Raw genomic sequence first — 19,968 nt, forward strand, 5'->3', positions numbered from 1 at the left:
TTATTTTTCAGTAATCTCTGCACTCCGTGTGGGACTCGAACCCACGAACCTGAGTTCAAAAGTCACTCCCTCCACTGACTGACCTAGCCAGGTGCCCCCCGACACTGTACTGGATCATGATGCTAAGGTTGAGCATGTTTTCTCATTAATAGACACAACAGGATAAAAAAAAGTAAATGGACATTCGTGGGTGATTTCAGAAGGGAGAGCTCTGATGCCCTACAAGCAGAATCAACTGCAGACCCTACAAGAAGAGACAGACCTAACCTTGAATACACTTGACCTTGCACGGGAATGTGTTCCACTCTCCCAGAGGGCGGGAAGACCTCCTTATTCCCACCCCGCCCCCCAACAGCTCAGCCAATAAGAAGTGAGTATACTTCCAACTCCCAGTTTACTCCAATGGACTTTTAGTTTATAAGAGCCCTCCCTGCCCTTTTTCTCCATAAATGCGTGCTCCTGCTTTGTTCTTCAGACTTGCCTGCAGTTTCCGGAGAAGGTTTTTTGTTCTTTTGGTTTGTTTGGGCTTTTTTGGTTCACAGCACTCTTTTATTCCCCCAGTAAATCCATTTTTGCTGGTAAAGGAGCTGGCAGTTTTTATTTTAAGATCAACACAATATTTTTTTAAAAAGATTTTATTTATTGGACAGACAGAGATCACAAGTAGGCAGAGAGGCAGGCAGAGAGAGAGGAAGGGAAGCAGGCTCCCTGCTGAGCAGAGAGCCCGATGCGGGGCTCGATCCCACGACCGTGGGATCATGACCTGAGCTGAAGGTAGCAGCTTTAACCCACTGAGCCACCCAGGCACCCCTAAGATCAACACAATATTGCAATGTTAATGGAACATAGACCAAAACTGCAAGGAATTTTACAAGCCAATTCAAAAAGAAGACACTGGTGAGAACCAAAACCTCCGGGATATATGAAGGAAGAGGTATATAATTTAGATAACCTGTCGTTTATTTCAGAAAATCCGCGAATTATTTTCTCTGTGGTGAAAATACACAAGTTGGGTTCCCAGGAGGCAAGCTCAGAGTGTTCCTGAGGAAGCGCCCCGGGGCTGGGGCGGGGGGGGGGGGAGCTCTGGAGCTAGAACATCCCTGCAGAGTGGTCCCAGTTCAGAGCGGACCCTTACACCAGGCGGGCTGCCCTGGGAAGGGGCGAGAGCTCCGCCAAGGTGCTCTCTGCCCTTGCCCCCTTGTTGGACCTGTCATATTTATTGCCACCCTCACCGCCCCCACAGCAACCCTATGAGTTCGGTTTCTTGCATCCACTTTACAGAGGGGGCGACTGGGAAGTAAAGTGACTTGCTCGAGCTCAGGCTGGTAATTGGCGCCAGGGCTTAATTTTGAGCCCGTTCTGCCCATAACCACAGCAGGGGGCTTCCCACTCACTAGTTGGCAACCTGTTTCCATGGAAGACTCTTCTCTCAGGAGTTGTCCCCCCGATGTGTCACTTGCAGATCTTGATCTCTGAATACTCGGTGGTGCTAGAGCCCTCCGGGTCCCGAGGCTTCCAGGGCCTTAGCGGGTGGAAGGTGAGGGAGGCGTAATGGAGCTCGGACTCCTCCTCCAAGGTGGGCGGGGCCACGGCTGGGGGCGGGCAGGCTAAGGGGATGCTTCCCGGATACTCTGGCTGGTAACCCTGAATGGAGGGGGGAAAAGCGGGTCCAGTTAGGATAACGGGAGCTGGCAGACGGCAAGGAGGATCCACAAGCAAACCTGGAAACTGAGCACTTAGTCTTTCATCCATTCGTTCCACAAACATTGGCTGCGCCCACATTCATTCATTCAATAAATATTTGAGAATAGTAATGCCTGGCCCTTGGTAATCAGTTACCAAGCTCCCAGATCCCTCATTCCTTAATGGTTTAATTCCTTAAGCCATTAAGGAGACAAGGTTATCGCCATTTATCAGGTGGAGAAAGTGAAGCTAAGTAAATATCCCCCAAATCACACGCTGAGTTGTTGGTAGGGCCAAGACTAACACCCAGGTCTCTCTGGTCCCAGTGTCTGCCCTGCCAGGCCCTGGCTCTTTGGTGGGGGAACAGGGCAGACATCGTCCGTTACACCAGCTAGCTCACAGTGGGGATAGCTGACATTCTAGTAGTAGTCAATTAGACAACTATCTAATAGTAAATTGTGATAGGATGCTCAGGATTAGGCTGGGTGGTGTGAGAAGACAGGGATTTGTTCAGAGCTGAACTGCCCTCAGGGACCACCCAGTATTTCAGAAGTTCAGGCAAACACAATTACAAAATTATAACATGAACCCTAAAAGCAAAGGACGTTGTGTGGTAAAAGGCCCAGTGTGTCCGAAGAAAGGGTTGACCCTTTGCCCCAGCCCCTGGGAGGGAAGCTCTAAGCCAGTGGAAGGCCCTGTCTGATGGGAACATCTCCGTTCACCTGGGACCTCGGGCCACACAGTATCAGCTTGACCTCTAGAGGGGCTGGAGACCACGTAACAAAGGTCAGTCATACAGGTGCTCCATACTCACGTGACCGACCCCCAGTAGAAACCCAGGACACAAGGCAAGGGTGAGCTTCCCTGGTGGCATTACCGCCCCCCTGCCCACACCCCACACCCCTGCCTCTCATCACACACCAGTGCTGGGAAAAATCAGCACTGTCTATGGGACTCCGCGGGGAGAGACACCTGTAAGGTTCTTTTACAGAAGTCCCCGTGGCAGAGTCCTCCCCTCAGCTGCTGTGATCTATTCTCTTCCCTGAAATAAACTAGCCACGAGTATAACAGGTCCTCGTGAGTTCTGGGAGGACTTATGGTGAGCTGTTGAAGCTGAGAGTGGTTTGGGGACCCCTGAATTTTGTAGTTATTTTGGGGAGACCCCCTGGCATCCTGTGTCGGGGAGGAGAGAGAGGAGGGAGGGGAAGACAGGCCTGGGGTCCAGGGAGAGATGAGGAGGTGGGGATAGGGAGGGTCCAAGTGAACACAGGAAGACAGACAGATGCTGGTGGTCTTTGGCTCTGCAAGGTGAGTCAGAAAGCAGAGGAGAGAGTGACTCCCAGGTTGCTGCCTGGGAGATTGAGTCCACGGGGACCAGGGAACAACAACCTGTTTGAGGCATGATGACCATCTGAGTCGTCTAGAGGGGTGTGGCCGTGACCATCCTGGGGTGGTGCCCAGATAGCATCCTGACGGACGGAGGGTTCATCACTCACCCAGGAGAGAGAACCCAGCATGTGGGTGGCATCCGTCCCACCAGCCGCAGGCCAGGGAGCCTGTTTCCTGCAGATCTTCACCCTGAAGGGGGGTCCAGGACCCATCAGCAGCCCTGCTGACTCACTGCCATGCCCACTGAAGAGGCTGACTGGAGGGGACGTACAGAGCCTGTCCACCCGTGAGAATGGGCATGGCCAGGATCCCCAGTTCTCACAGCCTCGGCACCATCTGGGCTGCTCCAGCTGGGGCTGCCTGGGACCCCAGGACTCACACCCCTTCCGCCCCATGCCCTCGCCCTTTCTCCCAGAGGCGACACTCACATGAAGAAGATGAGGCAGGGACAGAGACTGAGCAGGCCAGCAACACCGGCACCTGCGATGGCCCCCAGAACAAATCTTCCCTCAAGCTCCGGCTTCCCTGCAGGTGAGTGGGGCTGCCAGTGAGCCACCTCCAAGCCCCAGGACTCTGGTGCCCCCTCCTCCGGCTCTCACCTTCTTTGGTCCCCAACTAGCGGAACACCAGGACTCTGCCCCCCACCCTTCTTCTCCCTCACCCACTCCCTTTTGGCCCAGCCCCACCCCCAGACTTTGTCTTTTCTAGGTTCCAGACTCCCTCCTCCTACACCTCTGCCCCCCTGTCCGCCCCCCCCCCCCACAGCTCCTGGACCTGGGAGCAGCAGGACAGCGGCGCTCTGTTTCCCATGTGCATTCCGGGCCTCGCAGCTGAGTCTGAGGCCGGAGCCCAGTGGCCCACTGAGCCTCAGGGAGCTGTTGGCCCAGGGCCCTGCAGAGCTGGAGATGACAGTCCAGGAGGCATTGCTGTGGTTCCCCTCCAGCAGCTCCTCCCCCAGCCGCCAGCGCAGTGTGGGGGCCGGCTGGGCTCGGGAGGAGCAGTTACAGTGCAGCCCCTCGCCCTCCCAGGAGCAGGAGGGGCTGAGCAGCCACGGGGGGTCTGCGGGAGAAAGAGGAAGGGTCAGCGGTGCCGCTGCTCCCCAGGTCCCGGGAAGCCTGCCCCCAGGGGTTCCCACACTCACAGACCACAGAGAGATGCAGGGAGACCTGCCGGGAGCCCAGCAGGTTCTGAGCTTGGCAGGTGAATTTGCTCTCGTCGCCCAGCTCCACTCGGGGCAGCTCCAGGAGCCCCTGCTCCCAGCGCCAGGAGGGGCCCAGAGTCCGGCTCCCCTGGACCCAGCTCAGGGTGGCGGGAGGGTTGCTGTCAGCAGCACAGACCAGGAGCAGAGTCTCCCCTTCCAGGACTGGAAGAGCTGAGCCCTTCCCTGGGTACTTCAGTTCTGGGGGCAGAGAGGGAGAGAGCACACTTGCACTCAGTCCAGGCCAGAGGCTTCAAAGCCCTGGTCCTTTTCTCCCTCCTCCATTTCTCCTAAGTTGGGAAGGGATCTCTACACGTAGTCTTGCAAGCAGCGTTATGGTGATATGATTTACGTATCAGACAATTCCATTCACACGCCACTTACAGAGAGTCGTGGGGTAACCCTCACCACAATCAATTTTAGAATGTTTTCATCACCCCCCAAAACTGCACCCCCCCAGCTGCCTCCCCCCTTACTAATCTCCCCAACCTCCAGCCCCTGACAACCCCTAACCTAACTTTCTGTCCCTGTGGATCTGTCTCTTCTGAACATGGCCTAAGTAGAATCACATGCCACAGGGGCTCTTGAGTCTGGCTAGTTTTGCAGGGCATGACATTTCCAAGGTTCTCCAGCCTTGTGGCGCCTGCCAGGGCCTCGCTCCTGTTCATGCAGAATCAAGTTCATCGCATGGACAGACCATCTTGTGCTTATCCATCCATTGATGGACACTGACCGCTTCGAGGCGAGGGCTCTTTTTTATTTTTTTCAAAGATTTGTTTATTTGTTGACAGAGACCACAGGCAGGGGGAACAGGAGAAGGAAAAGCAGACTCTGCTGAGCAGGGAGCCCAATGCGGGGCTTGATCCCAGGACCCCCCGGATCATGACCTGAGCCGAAGGCAGAAGCTTAACCGACTGAGCCACCCAGGCGCCCCAAGGCAAGTGCCCTTAACTGCACTTCCCCCTCTCTATCCCGAACTGCTGAACACCCCTTGCTCACAAGTATCCAAAATTCAAGTACCAGACCCCTCAAGGCTCTTCAGGACGTGACCTCTACCTCTTCACCTCCTTCCCCCACCTTCCCCCCTTGTCTCAGGAGAAGGGCAACCACACTGTGTGTTCTAAAATTCACAAAGGAGGAAGGGGAGTTCAGAACGAAGTCTCCCTTCCATGCAGACTCCCCAGATTGTGGGGTACAGCCCAGAGAAATGCTCCTCTGTTCACAAGGGAGGCAGGCAACAAATCCTGCTCCTCAAAGGCAATGATGATCGCCAGTTTCTCATGTGGCCTTCCAGAGCTATTCAAGGCAGCTTTATCTAGGAGCATTGAAAATATACTTCCCTGAGGCCCCACGGTTTGGCTTCTGGACATAAAATGTATAGTCCTGTTCCTCAGAGCACTGGCACCCTCCAGGAGCTGGGTAGAAATGCAGAACCAGAGGTCCCTCGAGCCTCCTGAGTCACATCTGCATTGTCACAAGATCGCTGAGAAATCAGGTGCTCCACAGCTTGTGGGGTACAGCCCAGAGAAATGCTCCTCTATTCACAAGGGAAATATCTGAAGCAGCATTATTATGGAAACTAAAACCTGTGAACAGCTCCAGCACCCATCAAGAGTGGAATGTGAGGGGTACCTGGGTGGATCAGTGGGTTAAAGCCTCTGCCTTCAGCTCAGATCATGATCCCAGGGTCCTGGGATCGAGTCCCGCATCAGGCTCCCTGCTCCGTGGGAGCCCGCTTCCCCCTCTCTCTCTGCCTGCCTACTTGTAATCTCTTTCCCTCTCTCTGTCAAATAAATAAAAATCTTAAAGGAAAAAAAGAAAGAGTGGAATGTGAAACTGACATGATACCTACAGACAAAGAGAGGCAAAAATTACAGCCACCAGCAACATGGAGCAATGTCAAGAACACGGGGTGACGTCCCATCAGAATAATCAAAGGGGCTATGACCCAGCAAATCCACTCCCAGGAGTAGATCCCAAAGACGTGGAAGCAGAGAGTCAAGCAGATCCCTGTATGGAAATTTTCAGAGCTGCCCTGTTGACAGGAGCCCCAAAGTGGAAATAACCCAAATGTCCATCCGCGGACAGCCGGACGGCCGGACGGTGGTCTCTCCATACAACAGAATAATACTCAACCTAACGAAGAGTGAACCTCTGACCCGCGCTACAACAGGGATGAACCTTGATCATGTCGTCCTGAGTGGAAGATGCCAGACACGTGTTTAGGAAAATTACAAGAAAACAGAAGGTACATGGACGTGTTAATTAACTGGATCGTGTGCCTCCTTTGGCGGTGTAAACGTATATCGAATCTACATCTGTGAAGTCTCAACTTGTACGATTTAAATAGATGCAAGTTATTCATCAATTATACCTTCATAAAAAATAAAGTAAAACCTAGAGAAAGGATGGTGACACAGTGTCCAGTGTAATGGCTCTCTCTGAGGCCAGATGGAAAGGGCCGAAATTAGGAAGGAACATTTTAGGGGGTTCCAAAGGTGGGGTTGCTGTTCTTTTTTTCTTAGGCTCTGCGCCCAGTGCGGGACTCCTACTCATGACCCTAAGATCAAGACTTGCAGGCACCACGGACGGAGACAGTCAGGCGCCCCAGGCACCTTAACCGGGGTGGTGAGTACCAAGGTGTTCATTGGATGGTGATTCTTTGTAACTTGCCTGTATTTGACAAAAAGGCTTTGCATATAATGAATAGTAATCAAAGATCCTGGAGGGGGTGCCTCCCAGCTTTGCTCTCCCTGTGTGTCGACCTGGCCCTCCCAGGCTGGCTTCGAGCTCCAGGCTCTGCTCTGCTGGGGGGATGTGCTCCCATCCAGCCTTAGGGAGGGGGCCCTCCTCCCGACCCACCTGTGCAGTTTCCTCGGGAGATGGTGATGCTCAGGTTCTGTGGGGCATCTGGAACAGAGAGACACAGTGACGAACGGGGTTGGAACTGGCCCTTCCCCTGCCATCCATCCCCAGGAGAAACAGGAATGAGAACTGACACAGACAAGCCCTGTGTCCTCCCTGCAGCCCCTCTGAGCCTCCCCGATCCACCCCGCAGGTACCCAAGTCCAGGCCCTGCACGCACAGGAGACATTGAGCGTAATGGTGCTTTGGGTGCTCACGCCAGCCCTGGGGAAGGTCACCCGACAGGTGAGGTTGGTGCCGTGGTCCTGTGGGTGGGGGGTGAGCAGGATCTCCGAGGAGTTAGAGGCCTCCAAGTCCAGTCCCGGGGCTCTGAGGGCAGCCCCCATCCAGGAGATGGTGAAGGGCGTCGCCCCATCACAGGCCCCCGGCACAGAGCATGTCAGGTGGCTGGGGCGGCCGGACTCCAGGGGCTCCTTGACCTGGATATCCGGGGTCTGTGTCAGCGCTAGAGAGGAGAGAAGGAGAGTCCGGACCCCAGAGGGGACCCCCATGTATGCCTCTGAAACAGGTCAGGTTCACCCCAACCCTGACCTGACCGTGCTACCTTCTCCCCATTAAAGATGAGCAGCTGGGGCTCTGCTGCTGCCCTTGAAGACATACCCCTCGCCCCGTAATTGGCTCTTGGAGACCTTCCCTACCTGTCACACGCACAGTGAGCCTGTTACTTCTGTAACGGTGTCTCATGAGACCTCTGTACAGGTGAAAGTAATAGTTTCCACTGTGTCGCCTCTGCGCGTCCGTGATGCTCAGGGAGCAGTCACCCGCCCCAGGATCTCCGGAAAGGTGGAGACCTTTCCTCTTCGTCCCTCTGACTGGGCTCTTTGTGGCCATGGGAACTGCCGCTCTAGGATTATCCTTTAACCGGTACCAGGAGCCGTAAACATGTGTAGCGTTGTTCGCGCCGAGCCCAGGGTAGGAGAAGGAGCAGGGCACGTGGACGCACAGACCGTCCTGCACCGTCACTGCGCTCTGCACCCGGAGCTCATACCCCGGATCCCCCTGCACGGATCCTGCAGGGACACCAAGGCTCAGCAGCCGTGTCAGGACCAGCACCGCCCCCTGCTCCTGGGGACCCCTGGCCCTCAGCCCACTCACCGGCCCACAGCAGGGGCAGCAGCAACAGCATCTCCATGGTCCCAGGGGCTGTCCTCAGTCCGTCTGAACATGCCTGTCTGTCCCAGAAGGAAGCTCCGACAGGAAGGTTCTTGGGGGAAGAAGAGGGTAGTGCCCGTCAACCGAAGAGGAACCTCAGGAAGGGAACTGTGAAGTCCTGACAAATCCCTTCTTCCAACTTCTCCTTTCCCAGATGAACAAGTAGAGGCAGAAAGGACCCAGGGCTTGCCTACAGAGGGAAGGAGCCTGGCATGGGGCTCGGGGGAGGGCAGCCCTGGCAGTGGGGTTTTCAGGGGGAATGGGTGAGGAAGGGCTCCAGGTGAGGTGCTGGGGGCAGGAATCATTCATTCATTCATTCATTCACCAGGCACCATCTACTCCCTGCAAGGGCTGGGGACAAAGGGGAGAACAGGACCCACCTGACTCCTGTCCGCAGGCACCATGCCTCATGCCCCCCAACACCCAATGCCCTCTGGCTCCCCAAGAGTACCCAGTTTCCCCAACAAGCCTTGGGGCTGTGTCTGCAGCCCACCCACGCTCCCAACTCTACAGTGAGAAGCCCGGGCAGGGACCTATAGTCCCTGCACTCAGAAGGGCCTCACACTTGGGGTCACCACCTTGAAAGCCTTAATTTTATTTCTTTTTTAAGGATTTTTTTTTTTTTTTTTAAGGACCTGGGGCTCGAACTTACAACTCTGTGGTCAAGACCTGAGCTGAGATCAAGAATTGGACACTTGGGGCGCCTGGGTGGCTCAGTGGGTTAAGCCGCTGCCTTCGGCTCAGGTCATGATCTCAGGGTCCTAAGATCGAGTTCCGCATCGGGCTCTCTGCTTGGTGGGGAGCCTGCTTCCTCCTCTCTCTCTCTGCCTGCCTCTATGCCTCTATGCCTACTTGTGATCTCTGTCAAATAAATAAATAAAATCTTTAAAAAAAAAAAAGAATTGGACACTTGACTGACTAAGCCACCCAAGCGCCGCTAGATTTGAATTTGTGTTTTGTAAGTGAAGTCTGATGGGATGAGGAGCTCCGGAGGGGGAAACTGGAACCTTGGATCACAAGCTTCTCCCACCCCGCCCCCACCTCTCACCCCCAGGGCAGGTTCTCAGCCCCACTCCCACCCCCAAGCCCCACCTGGGCACAGAGAGGGTCTGAGCTTTGCTGAGAGGTGGGAGCCCCATACGCCTGTAAATGTCTACACTGCCCACCCCCGCCCCCAGTCAAGCCTGAGGGTCACACCTTTCCTGCTCCCAGAGGCTGCTCCGAGAACACACAGCCTTGAGCACACCTGTACCGTGTAGGTGACTGAACCCAGTTAAGGCCTCCCCGTATACAAACTTCAAGATTTGGAAGGACAAGTGCACGGCCCACCCATCTTGCCGCAGCCCAAGACAAGCTCCAACAAAAGTTCCCTTTGCTTATTAAAACTGCCGCCTACAGGGGCGCCTGGGTGGCTCAGTTGGTTAAGCGCAGGCTCCGATCATGATCCCAACAACAGGAATTGTTCTTCAGGTCCTTCTAGTGAATCTTCGAACCTCAGGGTGGTCTACTCCGCCCACACCACACCCTAGAACAGACTGTCTACCGGCTCGGTGGTCTGATCGGGAAGCCAGCGGGAGGCCGCGCCCGGCGTCCTGGATCCGCGTGTCCGCAGAGGGCGGCTCGGCGCGCCCCCTGGTGGCCCCGCGGTGCTCTGCTCCTAGCGAGACCCAGCGCCTCGCTCGTCCCCGCCGGGAAGTGGGTGGGTGACCAGGCAGATTGCTGAGTTCACAAATACGAAACCGCATAGAGAAAGCTTCAGTTCCTTTGCATATGGAACCGGTTCCTCGCCTAATTCATCAACCACTTGTCCCTCAAACATGAGGGGACTTGTCACTTTTAACTAAATGGTCTCAGGAAGTACCAGAGAGACACTGGCACAGCATTCAACCCGTGGCGTGTGGATCCAAGGTCATTGTGTCCCCTGCCCATCCCTCCGGTTGCCATTGCTACTGTATGGTCCACAACCTTATCTGGGCCCTGTGGACAGCAGCCCTGAAGAGGCCCCCCGGGGTGGGGAGCGGCTCTGTGGATTGGGGACACGGTGACCTCTGTCTCCAGTTCAGTCACTCCGCCTTTTCTTGGTTTGAGTCAGTTTTTTTATTTCTGCAGAATTGCAAGATGGGCTCCTCCAACTTCCCTTCTTTCAAATCAAGTAAGTGCTTCCTTGCTTTTCTAGTAGATGACCAGAAAGAGCAAAGGGCGGGGGGTAAGCCACCAGTAGGATTCCGGGGACCCAGGACCACATAGCACTGACACGTTGTGGGTGCCGAGGACCGAGGAGTGACCCAATGCCAGGCAGTGTCCTCGGGAAGAAAGAAGCCCTAATTCGTTCTCTTCGGGAGACCTCATTGCCTCGAGGTCTCCTTGGCCTGACAACTGGGTCTGGTTGCCTAGATACAGAGGAGGCCACCCTTCCTGAAACAGGAAGGTGGAGAGCCTCTGGGGACTCAAGAGTCTGTGTCTGTGAGTGTATTTTGTATTCGTGTGTCCATAGAGGGTGAGGATGCCTATGTGTGTAATTGTCACACTCTTTGATATTGGGCTTTTTTTTTTTAAGATTATTTATTTATTTGGGGCGCCTGGGTGGCTCAGTGGGTTAAAGCCTCTGCCTTCAGCTCGGGTCATGGTCCCAGGGTTCTGGGATCGAGACCCGCATCGGGCTCTCTGCTCAGCAGGGAGCCTGCTTCCCCTGCTCTCTCTGCCTGCCTCTCTGCCTACTTGTGATTTCTGTCTGTCGAATAAATAAATAAAATCTTAAAAAAAAAAAAGATTATTTATTTATTTATTTGAGAGAGAGCGAAAGAGCAGGGAGGAGGGGCAGAGGGAGAAGCAGACTCCCTGCTGAGCAGGGAGCCTGACAGGGGGCTCCATCTCAGGACTCTGGGATCATGACCTGAGTCAAAGGCAGATGCTCAATGACTAAGCCACCCAGGCGTCCCATGCTGGGGTATTTGAAACCAACCTCAGAAGCTAATATTGAGAGAGACCATGTATATCTTGGGAACCATATTAGGAATTTGGGTCATTAATTCCAGGGCAAAGGGAGCCTCATTAAAGTGTCTAAAAGCAGGAAAATTGTGCTTCTAAAAGTGAAAATATAGCGTGGTCCCACAGAGCCTGCTCACTCATTAGGGAAGCCTAGTCATGACTGCCGCCAGCTTCTGGCTCGTTCTGCACACGAGATGCATTTCTTCCAGTCTTGGAAGGGGTCCCTCTGCACCTGAAAATCCCTGTCAGGCCAAGCTGGACTGGGGGGAGCCAAATCCTGAGCCCCTCACAGCCCCTGAACTCTGGAATCCTGGAGCTGCCCCAGGTGGGGTCAGGGCATGAAAGTGAATTCACCAATTGAGCTCCAATACATCATCAGCTAGGGCCCTGCAGGTGGGTTCAGTGCAGGACTTCCCGAGACTCCTCCCACCGTCGGCTGTGTTTCCTGGGGGCTGAGGCCTGGCTCAGAACAGCACAGAGGCCAGATTTCTGGGGACTACTGGATGTGACTTTGCCCCAGGGAGAGATGAAGCATGTGGCGAAGGGGTGGGGTGAGAGAGTGTTTCTTTCTCTCCCCTCTCACAGACAGAATCAGAGAAAATGCCAGATCCCAGGTGGAGATTCAAGAAGGCAGTGTATTTGAGAGAATGGTGGCCCCCAAAGACATCCACATCCTAATCCCCAGAGGCTGGGAATATGCAAGTTTGCAAGGCAAAGGGGACTCTGCAGGTACCAAGATCCTGGGATGGAAAGATCATCCACGGGGAACCCAAGGGTGATCCCAAATTTGTAAGAAGAAGGCAGAGGGAGATCTGACAGCAGAATAGACAGGAGGGTATGTGACAGCAGAAGAAAGATTGTAGAGACAGTCAGTCCAGGAATGCTGGCGGCCACCAGGAACCTTGGAAGCTAGATTCTCCCCAGAACCTCTAGAAGGAACCAACCCTACCAATACCTTAACTTCAGCATCGTGAGACTCACTCTTGGACTCTAGAACTGTAAGTAAATACATGTGTCTTGTGTTAGCCATGACTTTAAGTTTAACCCCCCTGGCCCTCGAGAGGCTTCGGGAGAATATCCATCTCCTGGCTTGTAGAACTGCATTCCGTGCCTCATGGCCCCCACCTCCATCTTCAAAGCCAGCCGTGTGGCATCTTCTCTCTCGGACTCTGCTTTGAGCTGCATTTCTGTCCCCTGGCCTTCGCTTCTGTGTCCCAGTCTCCCTTTGCTTCTCTCTTATAAGAATGCCTGGGGTGGGGGATGGGCACTAAGGAGGGCACATGCTGTAATGGCACTGGGTGTTATATGCGACTGATGAATCATTGACCATTATGCCTAAAACAAATGATGTTTAAAAATGGGATTTTTAAAAAAGTGTTTGGAGTTACATTCGGGGCCTACCAGGATCACCCAGGGTAATCTCCCCACCTCAGAATGCTCAATTTAATCCCATTGGCAAAATCCTTTTTGTCATCTAAAAATCAACATTTACAGGGGCGCCTGGGTGGCTCAGTGGGTTAAGCCGCTGCCTTCGGCTCAGGTCATGATCTCAGGGTCCTGGGATCGAGTCCCGCATCGGGCTCTCTGCTCAGCAGGGAGCCTGCTTCCTTCTCTCTCACTCTGCCTGCCTCTCAGTGTACTTGTAATTTCTCTCTGTCAAATAAATAAATAAAATCTTTAAAAAAAAAAATCAACATTTACAGGTTCCGGGGATTAGGACCTGAGTATCTTTGGGGGGCATTTTTCCTAGCCTACCACAAACGGCAGTGCCCACAGAGTGGTCTCACTGCTCTTCCCTCCTTCTATTCAGGACTCTTTAAAATAAGGAAGGAGGAGTGCCTGGGTGGCTCAGTCGGTAAAGCATCTGCCTTCCGCTCAGGTCATGATCTTAAGGTCATGGTATCCAGCCCCACATCAGGCTCCCTGCTCAGCAGGAAGCCTGCTTCTCCCTCTCCCACTCTCCCTACTTGTGTTCCCTCTCTCGCTGTGTCGCCCTCTGTCAAATAAATAAAGATTTTTATTTATATATTTGACAGAGAGAGATCACAAGTAGGCAGAGAGGCAGGCAGAGAGAGAGAGAGGAGGAAGCAGGCTCCCTGCTGAGCAGAGAGCCCGACGCGGGGCTCGATCCCAGGACCCTGAGATCATGACCTGAGCTGAAGGCAGCGGCTTAACCCACTGAGCCACCCAGGCGCCCCTGTCAAATAAATAAATAAAATCTTTAACAACAACAACAACAACAACAAATCCGAGGTCACTCCTATTAGCCAGGAGAGAGGGATGTTTGTACCTTCAGGGTTTGTACAATGACTGTTTGTTGTCTGCACTTAGAGAAAATTATGAAATACACTTGTTTGTTTTGTCTTACCTTATTAAGGCCAAAGAGTGACCGTGACTGTGGTTTGTGTTCTGAGAGATTGTTTCTGTCCCACAAGAGAAGAGCACCACCTGGCCAGGATCTCATTTTCCCTTTCTCAGTATACAAATGTTCTTAGAAATTCTTGCAAAGGACCATCCACTGTGGGGGTTAAGTCAATAGAAATGTATTCTCTCTCCATTCTGGAAGCTGGAAGTCTGGAATCACGGTGGGGACAGGGCCGTGGTCCCTCTGAAGGCTCCAGGGTAGGATCCCTCTTCGCCCCTTCCTGCCTCTGGTGGTTGCCAGCAAGCCCTGGCTCATGGCATCAGCACTGCCCTCCCTGATTCTGTCTTCACGTGGTGTGTCTCCCCACATGTCTGTCTCTGTGTTTCTTTCTTTTTAAAAATTTTGTTTATTTATTTGAGAGAGAGCATGAGAAGGGAGAGGGTCAGAGGGAGAAGCAGACTCCTCATGGAGCTGGGAGCCTGATGTGGGACTCAATCCTGGGACTCCAGGATCTTGGCCTGAGCTGAAGGCAGTCGCTTAACCAACTGAGCCACCCAGGTGCCCCTCTGTGTTTCTTTTTCTTGTTGTAAATACACTAGTCCTATTGGAGGCATCATGCACCCTACCACGGTAGGACCTCATCTGAACCAGTTACATCTGTGATGACTCTGTTTCCAAATAACTCACATTCTGAGGTTCTGGGGAGGACGTGGATGGAGGGGAGCGGGGTGGGGGGACCAGGATGCTAGGTAGGATGGCCATGGGGAGCTCCATGTGAAGTCATGGTTGAACATTAAGGGCAAGACCAGGGAGCAGCAGATGCAGAAGATAGGGCCCTAGGGGTACCTGTTCCTGCAAGCAGCTGGTTTATTCTGGCCTTGTCAGATCCCTTTTCTTGAGAGAGGGTTGATGCCGTGCCCAACCTTGCTTCAGAGTTCATCACAATTCTGTACGGAGAAGGCAGGGCATCTCCATGACTGCTCCTGGCCAGTTCACTTCACTTTTCCTCTGAGTTTTTTGGGGTTTTTGTTTTAGATTTTATTTATTTGACAGAGAGCACAAGCAGGGGGAGCAGCAGAGGGAGAAAGAGAAGCAGGCTCCCCGCTGACCAGGGAGCTCAACATGGGCCTCAATCCCAGGACCTGGAGTCATCACCCCAGCCCAAGGCAGATGCTTAACCTACTGAACCACCCAGGCACCCCTCTTCTGCGTTCTTATTACAAGTAGGATTAGGTCATTACATGAAAGGGATTTGTTCTCCTGCTGAGCTATTCCCCTGACCCACACACAGCATCTCGCTCTGGTTCCACACTTGACTCCACTACTAGCCCCCTTGGGGCTGGGCCCTGGTCCCACCTGGGGGATTTCATTCTGCCTGGCCTCCACCATGCAAAGGGAGCTGGGTTTTTACCCCTGCAAGTGTAATGCAGAGAAAAAGTCTCGGGGCTGGGAACCAGAATCACTGAACCCAACTCAGAGATCCTCCTAGAGCTCAGAAATGTGACTTTGGCAATTCATTACCTTCTCTGGTCCTCAGTTTCTCTTACAAATGGGAATTTATAACAGTTGGTTTACAAACATACAAAGCCCCTTCTAAATGTTTTACAGATATTAACTTCTTTCATGCCCGTGACAACACTGTGCCATTGGCACTACTTTTCCCATTTTACAGTAGAGAAGACTGAGGCACAGAAAGGCTAAACAAGCTGCCCAAGGTCACACAGTCATCTGGGGGCAGGATGGGCTGTTCCTGGCTGCTCCACTTGTCTCTAAGCTCTAGATGGGGAGGAGCCCTTGTACTGGCGGGGTCGTGGCTGTGGGTTCTCATCCGTCTTCCCCTCCAGGATGCAAACTCTGGGAGCGGTGACTGTCCAACGCACACTGCAGAATGAACGGAGGTGTGAGGCTCAGGAAGGCCGCATCCCTTCCTGACGGTCCAAGCCCTCCCTTCCTGACGGTCCAAGCCCTCCCACCGTGCTCTGCTCCGGGAGCTGGATTCCTGAAGACTGGGGGTTTGGACCGTCGGACTAAGCAGAACCCACTCTTGGCGATGCACGAGCGCCACCTGGCGGCCGAGTCCCGCCAGCACCGCGCCACCCGGAGACCGGGAAGGTTTGCTCTGAGGGAAGTGGGATCGCGTCTGAGAGGGAGATGCTCTCAGGAGTGCTCCAAGCAGGCGTCTGGAAATCAGTGCGAGGCTCTCCCTGTGGCTTCCAGACTTTTCTAACCATGATGCATAGTAAGAAATCATATCACATTAACACCATTTCAGGAAATACCACCGTGTACGGCATATTTTTTACTCTCTTCCTGTCTGTAAAGGATGATTAGAATCTTTTCCATCAATGCCAGGACGCTACGATGGGTACCCTGCTGTTTCATTTTTTCCCCCGGCTCACAAATAAAGTTTATGATGGAACAGAGGTTAGCGCCCAGGCTAGACTGTGATCTTGCTCCGTGTTTGCTGCCTCAAAGGTCTCGTGCTCACCATCCCTGCCTTCCAGGTAAGGAACCTGGGGTCAGAGAGGCAAAGACACCTGTTCAAGGGCGCCTGGGTGGCTCAGTTGGTTAAGCCACTGCCTTCAGCTCACAATCCCAGAGTCCTGGGATCGAGTCCCATATCGGGCTTCCCCTGCTTTGCAGGGAGCCTGCTTCTTCCTCTCCCTTGGCCTCTCCCCCTGCTTGTGCTCTCTCTCTTTGTCAAATAAATAAAATCTGTAAAAAGAAAAGAAAAAAAAAAGACACCTGTTCAAGGCCACCCAGCTCGGCTTTGCAGTGCCATGATCTCAGGGTCCTGGGATGGAGCCCTGCATCAGGCTCTCTGCTCAGCCGAGAGCCTGCTTCCCCCCCCCTCTCTCTCTCTCTGCCTGCCTCTCTGCCTACTTGTGGTCTCTGTCAAATAAATAAAATCTTAAAAAAAAAATAAAATGGTCAATCTTATACTATGTGAATTCACTTTTGTCAAACAAAATTCAGACTTGGTAAGGAGAGACTTTGTTAGGATTACGGAGAGGTAGAGGAGGGCTCAGGCTGAGGCTGGACCGAAGTTCCAGATTCCAGGGAGTAGGGGGAGCAACTCAACCTAGACCTGGTTAACAAGCTTTTTGTTCTGATGGATCTGCCCCCACCCTCTTTTGGGGGGGCAGGTAATTTGAAGTGTTTGTGTGTGGACCTGTCTTGGGTAAACCATGGGGTCATCCATGGGTCACCTCGGAGTCATGAGGAAGGGTGCTTCTCCCAGTTCCTGAAATGGAAACGTCTGGGAGGATTCTTTAACGGTTGCTGTTTTCCAGATGCGCAAGGTGACAGTATTGTCACAAGTGAAGATGTTTTGTTGCTAGGTGGAAAAAGGAAAACCTGCCTCAGAGAAGCTCTAAAGACCCGTCAGTGTCCATGTGGCATTTCAGCCCCAATTCACAATACTTGGGTGGCCCAAAATATCAAGATTTGAATTTAAGGGGAAATAAGTCCCAATATAGCACTTCTTAAACTTTTTTGGTCTCAGGACCCCTTTACACTGTTAAATAAATACCAGCGACCCCAAAGAACTTTTGTTTGCACGGGTTGTACCTACCCATATTTACAATTTTAGCAATTAAAATTGCAAATCTTTTAAATCGCAGGAATTCATAAGCACGAAGTGCATTGGCTGTTAGAGTAATATGTCATCACACATCATATAACCTCAGGAAAACTCCAGATTTGTTGGGGGAGAAGGCAGTGGCAAATAACATTTTAGTGTTACTATGAAAATAGTTTTAACCTAGCAAATCACCTGAAAAGGTCTTGGGGACCCCAAGGCCTCCAGACAAAACTGCTGCTCTAGAAGCCCCTACATTCCTAACCCTTGCTTGCTGAGCCTTCCGGTTTTATTCTACTGACCAGAGTCCCAAAAGTTGATTTTCCCCTTCATTTTATGGTAATAGGACCATCAAGGCTCTGGCTGAGAAAAATGGCCACCCATCTGGAGACTACATTTCCCAGGCTCCCTTGCAGGTAGGTGAGACTATGTGGCTACGTTGTCCTCCAAGGCAAGGCCCAGAAAAGATGTGGAAAACTCCCAGCTCAAGTCCTTAAAAGGAGGTGGCTTGCTCTCCCATATCTCCATCCCCATTCCTGCTTGCTGTAATAAGGTCGTGGTGGTGGTGACTTAGCTTCAACTGAGGTCAAGGAAGACACACCTTAGAATAATGGCTTCCAAGGTGTGGGCCCCAGACTAGCAGCTGCAGCATCCCCTGGGAGTTCGGGAGAAAGGCAAATTCTCAGGACCACCCAAGCTTTGCTGAATCAGATACGCTGGGGCTTGGGGCCTGGCAATCTGTGTTTAAAAAAACCCTCCTGGGCACTCCGACACTCAGTTTTGAAGACCACTGAGCTGGGAGCTGGGGGAGTAACAAGATAGAAGCACCAGGGTCCATGAATGACTTCAGACCAGCTTGGATAGTTACATGAGATCCATCTTCTGTCTTATTAAAGCCTCTTTTATTTAGTCATTGGTAAATCAAATCAATATCTTAATCAACAATATATTTAAATACACCCCCTCTGGGGCACCTGGGTGGCTCAGTGGGGTTAAGCCTCTGCCTTCAGCTCAAGTCATGATCTCAGGGTCCTGGGATCAAGCCCCACATCGGGCTCCCCATTCATCAGGAAGCCTGCTTCCCCCTCTCTCCTACTGCCTCTCTGCCTACTTGTGATCTCTGTCAAATAAAATCTTAAAAAAAAAAAATACACCCCCTTTTTTTTAAAGATTTTTCAGTAGTCTCCACACCCAACATGGGGCTCAAACTCATAACCCCAAGATCAAGAATCGCATATTCCACTGACTGAACCGGCCAGGTGCCTTTGATACTTTTTTGAATTAAGAATTTGGGGGCGCCTGGGTAGTTCAGTGGGTTAAGCCTCTGCCTTCGGCTCAGGTCATGATCTCAGGGTCCTGGAGTCGAGACTCACATCGGGCTCCCTGCTCAGCGGGGAGCCTGCTTCCACCTCTCTCTGCCTGCCTCTCTGCCTACTTCTGATCTCTATTTGTCAAATAAATAAATAAAAATCTTAAAAAAAAAAAAAAGAATTTGGGGGGCGGGCACCTGGGTGGCTCAGTGGGTTAAAGCCTCTGCCTTCAGCTCAAGTCATGATCTCAGGGTCCTGGGATCAAGCCCCACATCTGGCTCTCTGCTCAGTGGGGAGCCTGCTTCCTCCTCTTTCTGCCTGCCTCTCTGCCTGCTTGTGATCTCTAATAAATAAATAAAATATTTAAAAAAGAAATTTTAGGGGGTGTCTGGCTGGCTCAATTAGAGCCCATGACTCTTGATCTCAGGCCTTAAGTTTGAGCCCCATGTTGGCTGCAGAAATTAAATAAAAACTGGGTGGCTCAGTTGGTTAAGTGACTGCCTTCAGCTCGAGTCAAGACTCCAGGGTCCTGGGATCGAGCCCGGCATCACCCAGGCTCCCTGCTCAGTGGAGAGCCTATTTCTCCTTCTCCTGCTGTGAAATAAATGAAATCTTAAAAAAAAAAAAATGAGGGGTACCTGGGTGGCTAGGTGGGTTCAGTGACTGACTTGATTTTGTCTCAGGTCATGATCCCTGGGGGGTGAGATGGAGCCTTGTGTAGGGGGGGTCCACACTCAGCATGGGGTCTGCTTGCTCCTCTCCCTCCCTCCCTCCCACCCTGCTTGAGCACACACACTCTTCCTCTCATATAAAATCAGTTTTGAGAACAAGGGCCAGAGAGAAAGAGTGGGGTGGGGGCAGAAGGAGAAGCCGACTCCCCACCAATCAGGGAGGCTGACGCAGGGCTCAATCCCAGGATTCTGGGGATCATGACCTGAGCCAAAGGCAGGCACCCCTAAAATAAAATCTTTAAAAAAAAAAAAAAAAGGTCTGGGGTACCTGGGTGGCTCAGTGGTTTAAAGCCTCTACCTTCAGCTCAGGTCATGATCCTGGGGTTCTGGTATCGAGCCCCGCATCGGGCTCTCTGCCTACTTGTGATCTCTGTCTGTCAAATAAATAAATAAAATCTTTAAAAAAAAAAAAAAGGTTTGGACCTAAAAGTGGGTCTTTTGTCTTTACCAGTCCAATCATCCCATCTAGGCCTTGACCCCATGCCAAGAGTACATGCTTAAGTATTACCCGTTCTGTCTACCGCTAATATGGTCTTTGGCCTGAGGCTCCCTCTCTCCAACTTCTCCTCTCCAAGACAAAGACACACACAGCAAAGGAAATTCTTCATTTTATTTCCACTCAGAATCATCAAAAGGATCAGTCCCTG

At 52.4% G+C, this 19,968-nt stretch overlaps 1 protein-coding gene across 1 annotated transcript; it reads right to left on the reverse strand.

Annotated features, from left to right (window-relative positions):
• Positions 1 to 939: 939 nt before the first annotated feature.
• On the reverse strand, positions 940 to 8,399 carry SIGLEC11 (sialic acid binding Ig like lectin 11). Its single transcript, XM_059382232.1, has 9 exons — positions 8,291 to 8,399; positions 7,834 to 8,205; positions 7,356 to 7,640; positions 7,133 to 7,180; positions 4,214 to 4,471; positions 3,847 to 4,131; positions 3,501 to 3,597; positions 3,180 to 3,261; positions 940 to 1,644 (listed from the first exon to the last, which is right to left on the reverse strand). Exons 1-9 carry the CDS (start codon positions 8,325 to 8,327, stop codon positions 1,453 to 1,455), a joined length of 1,656 nt encoding a protein of 551 aa, XP_059238215.1. The 5' UTR covers positions 8,328 to 8,399; the 3' UTR covers positions 940 to 1,452.
• Between the last annotated feature and the right edge of the window lie 11,569 nt (positions 8,400 to 19,968).

The sequence above is a fragment of the Mustela nigripes genome, chromosome 17 (genome assembly GCF_022355385.1).
Source record: "Mustela nigripes isolate SB6536 chromosome 17, MUSNIG.SB6536, whole genome shotgun sequence".
Lineage (NCBI taxonomy): Eukaryota > Metazoa > Chordata > Mammalia > Carnivora > Mustelidae > Mustela > Mustela nigripes.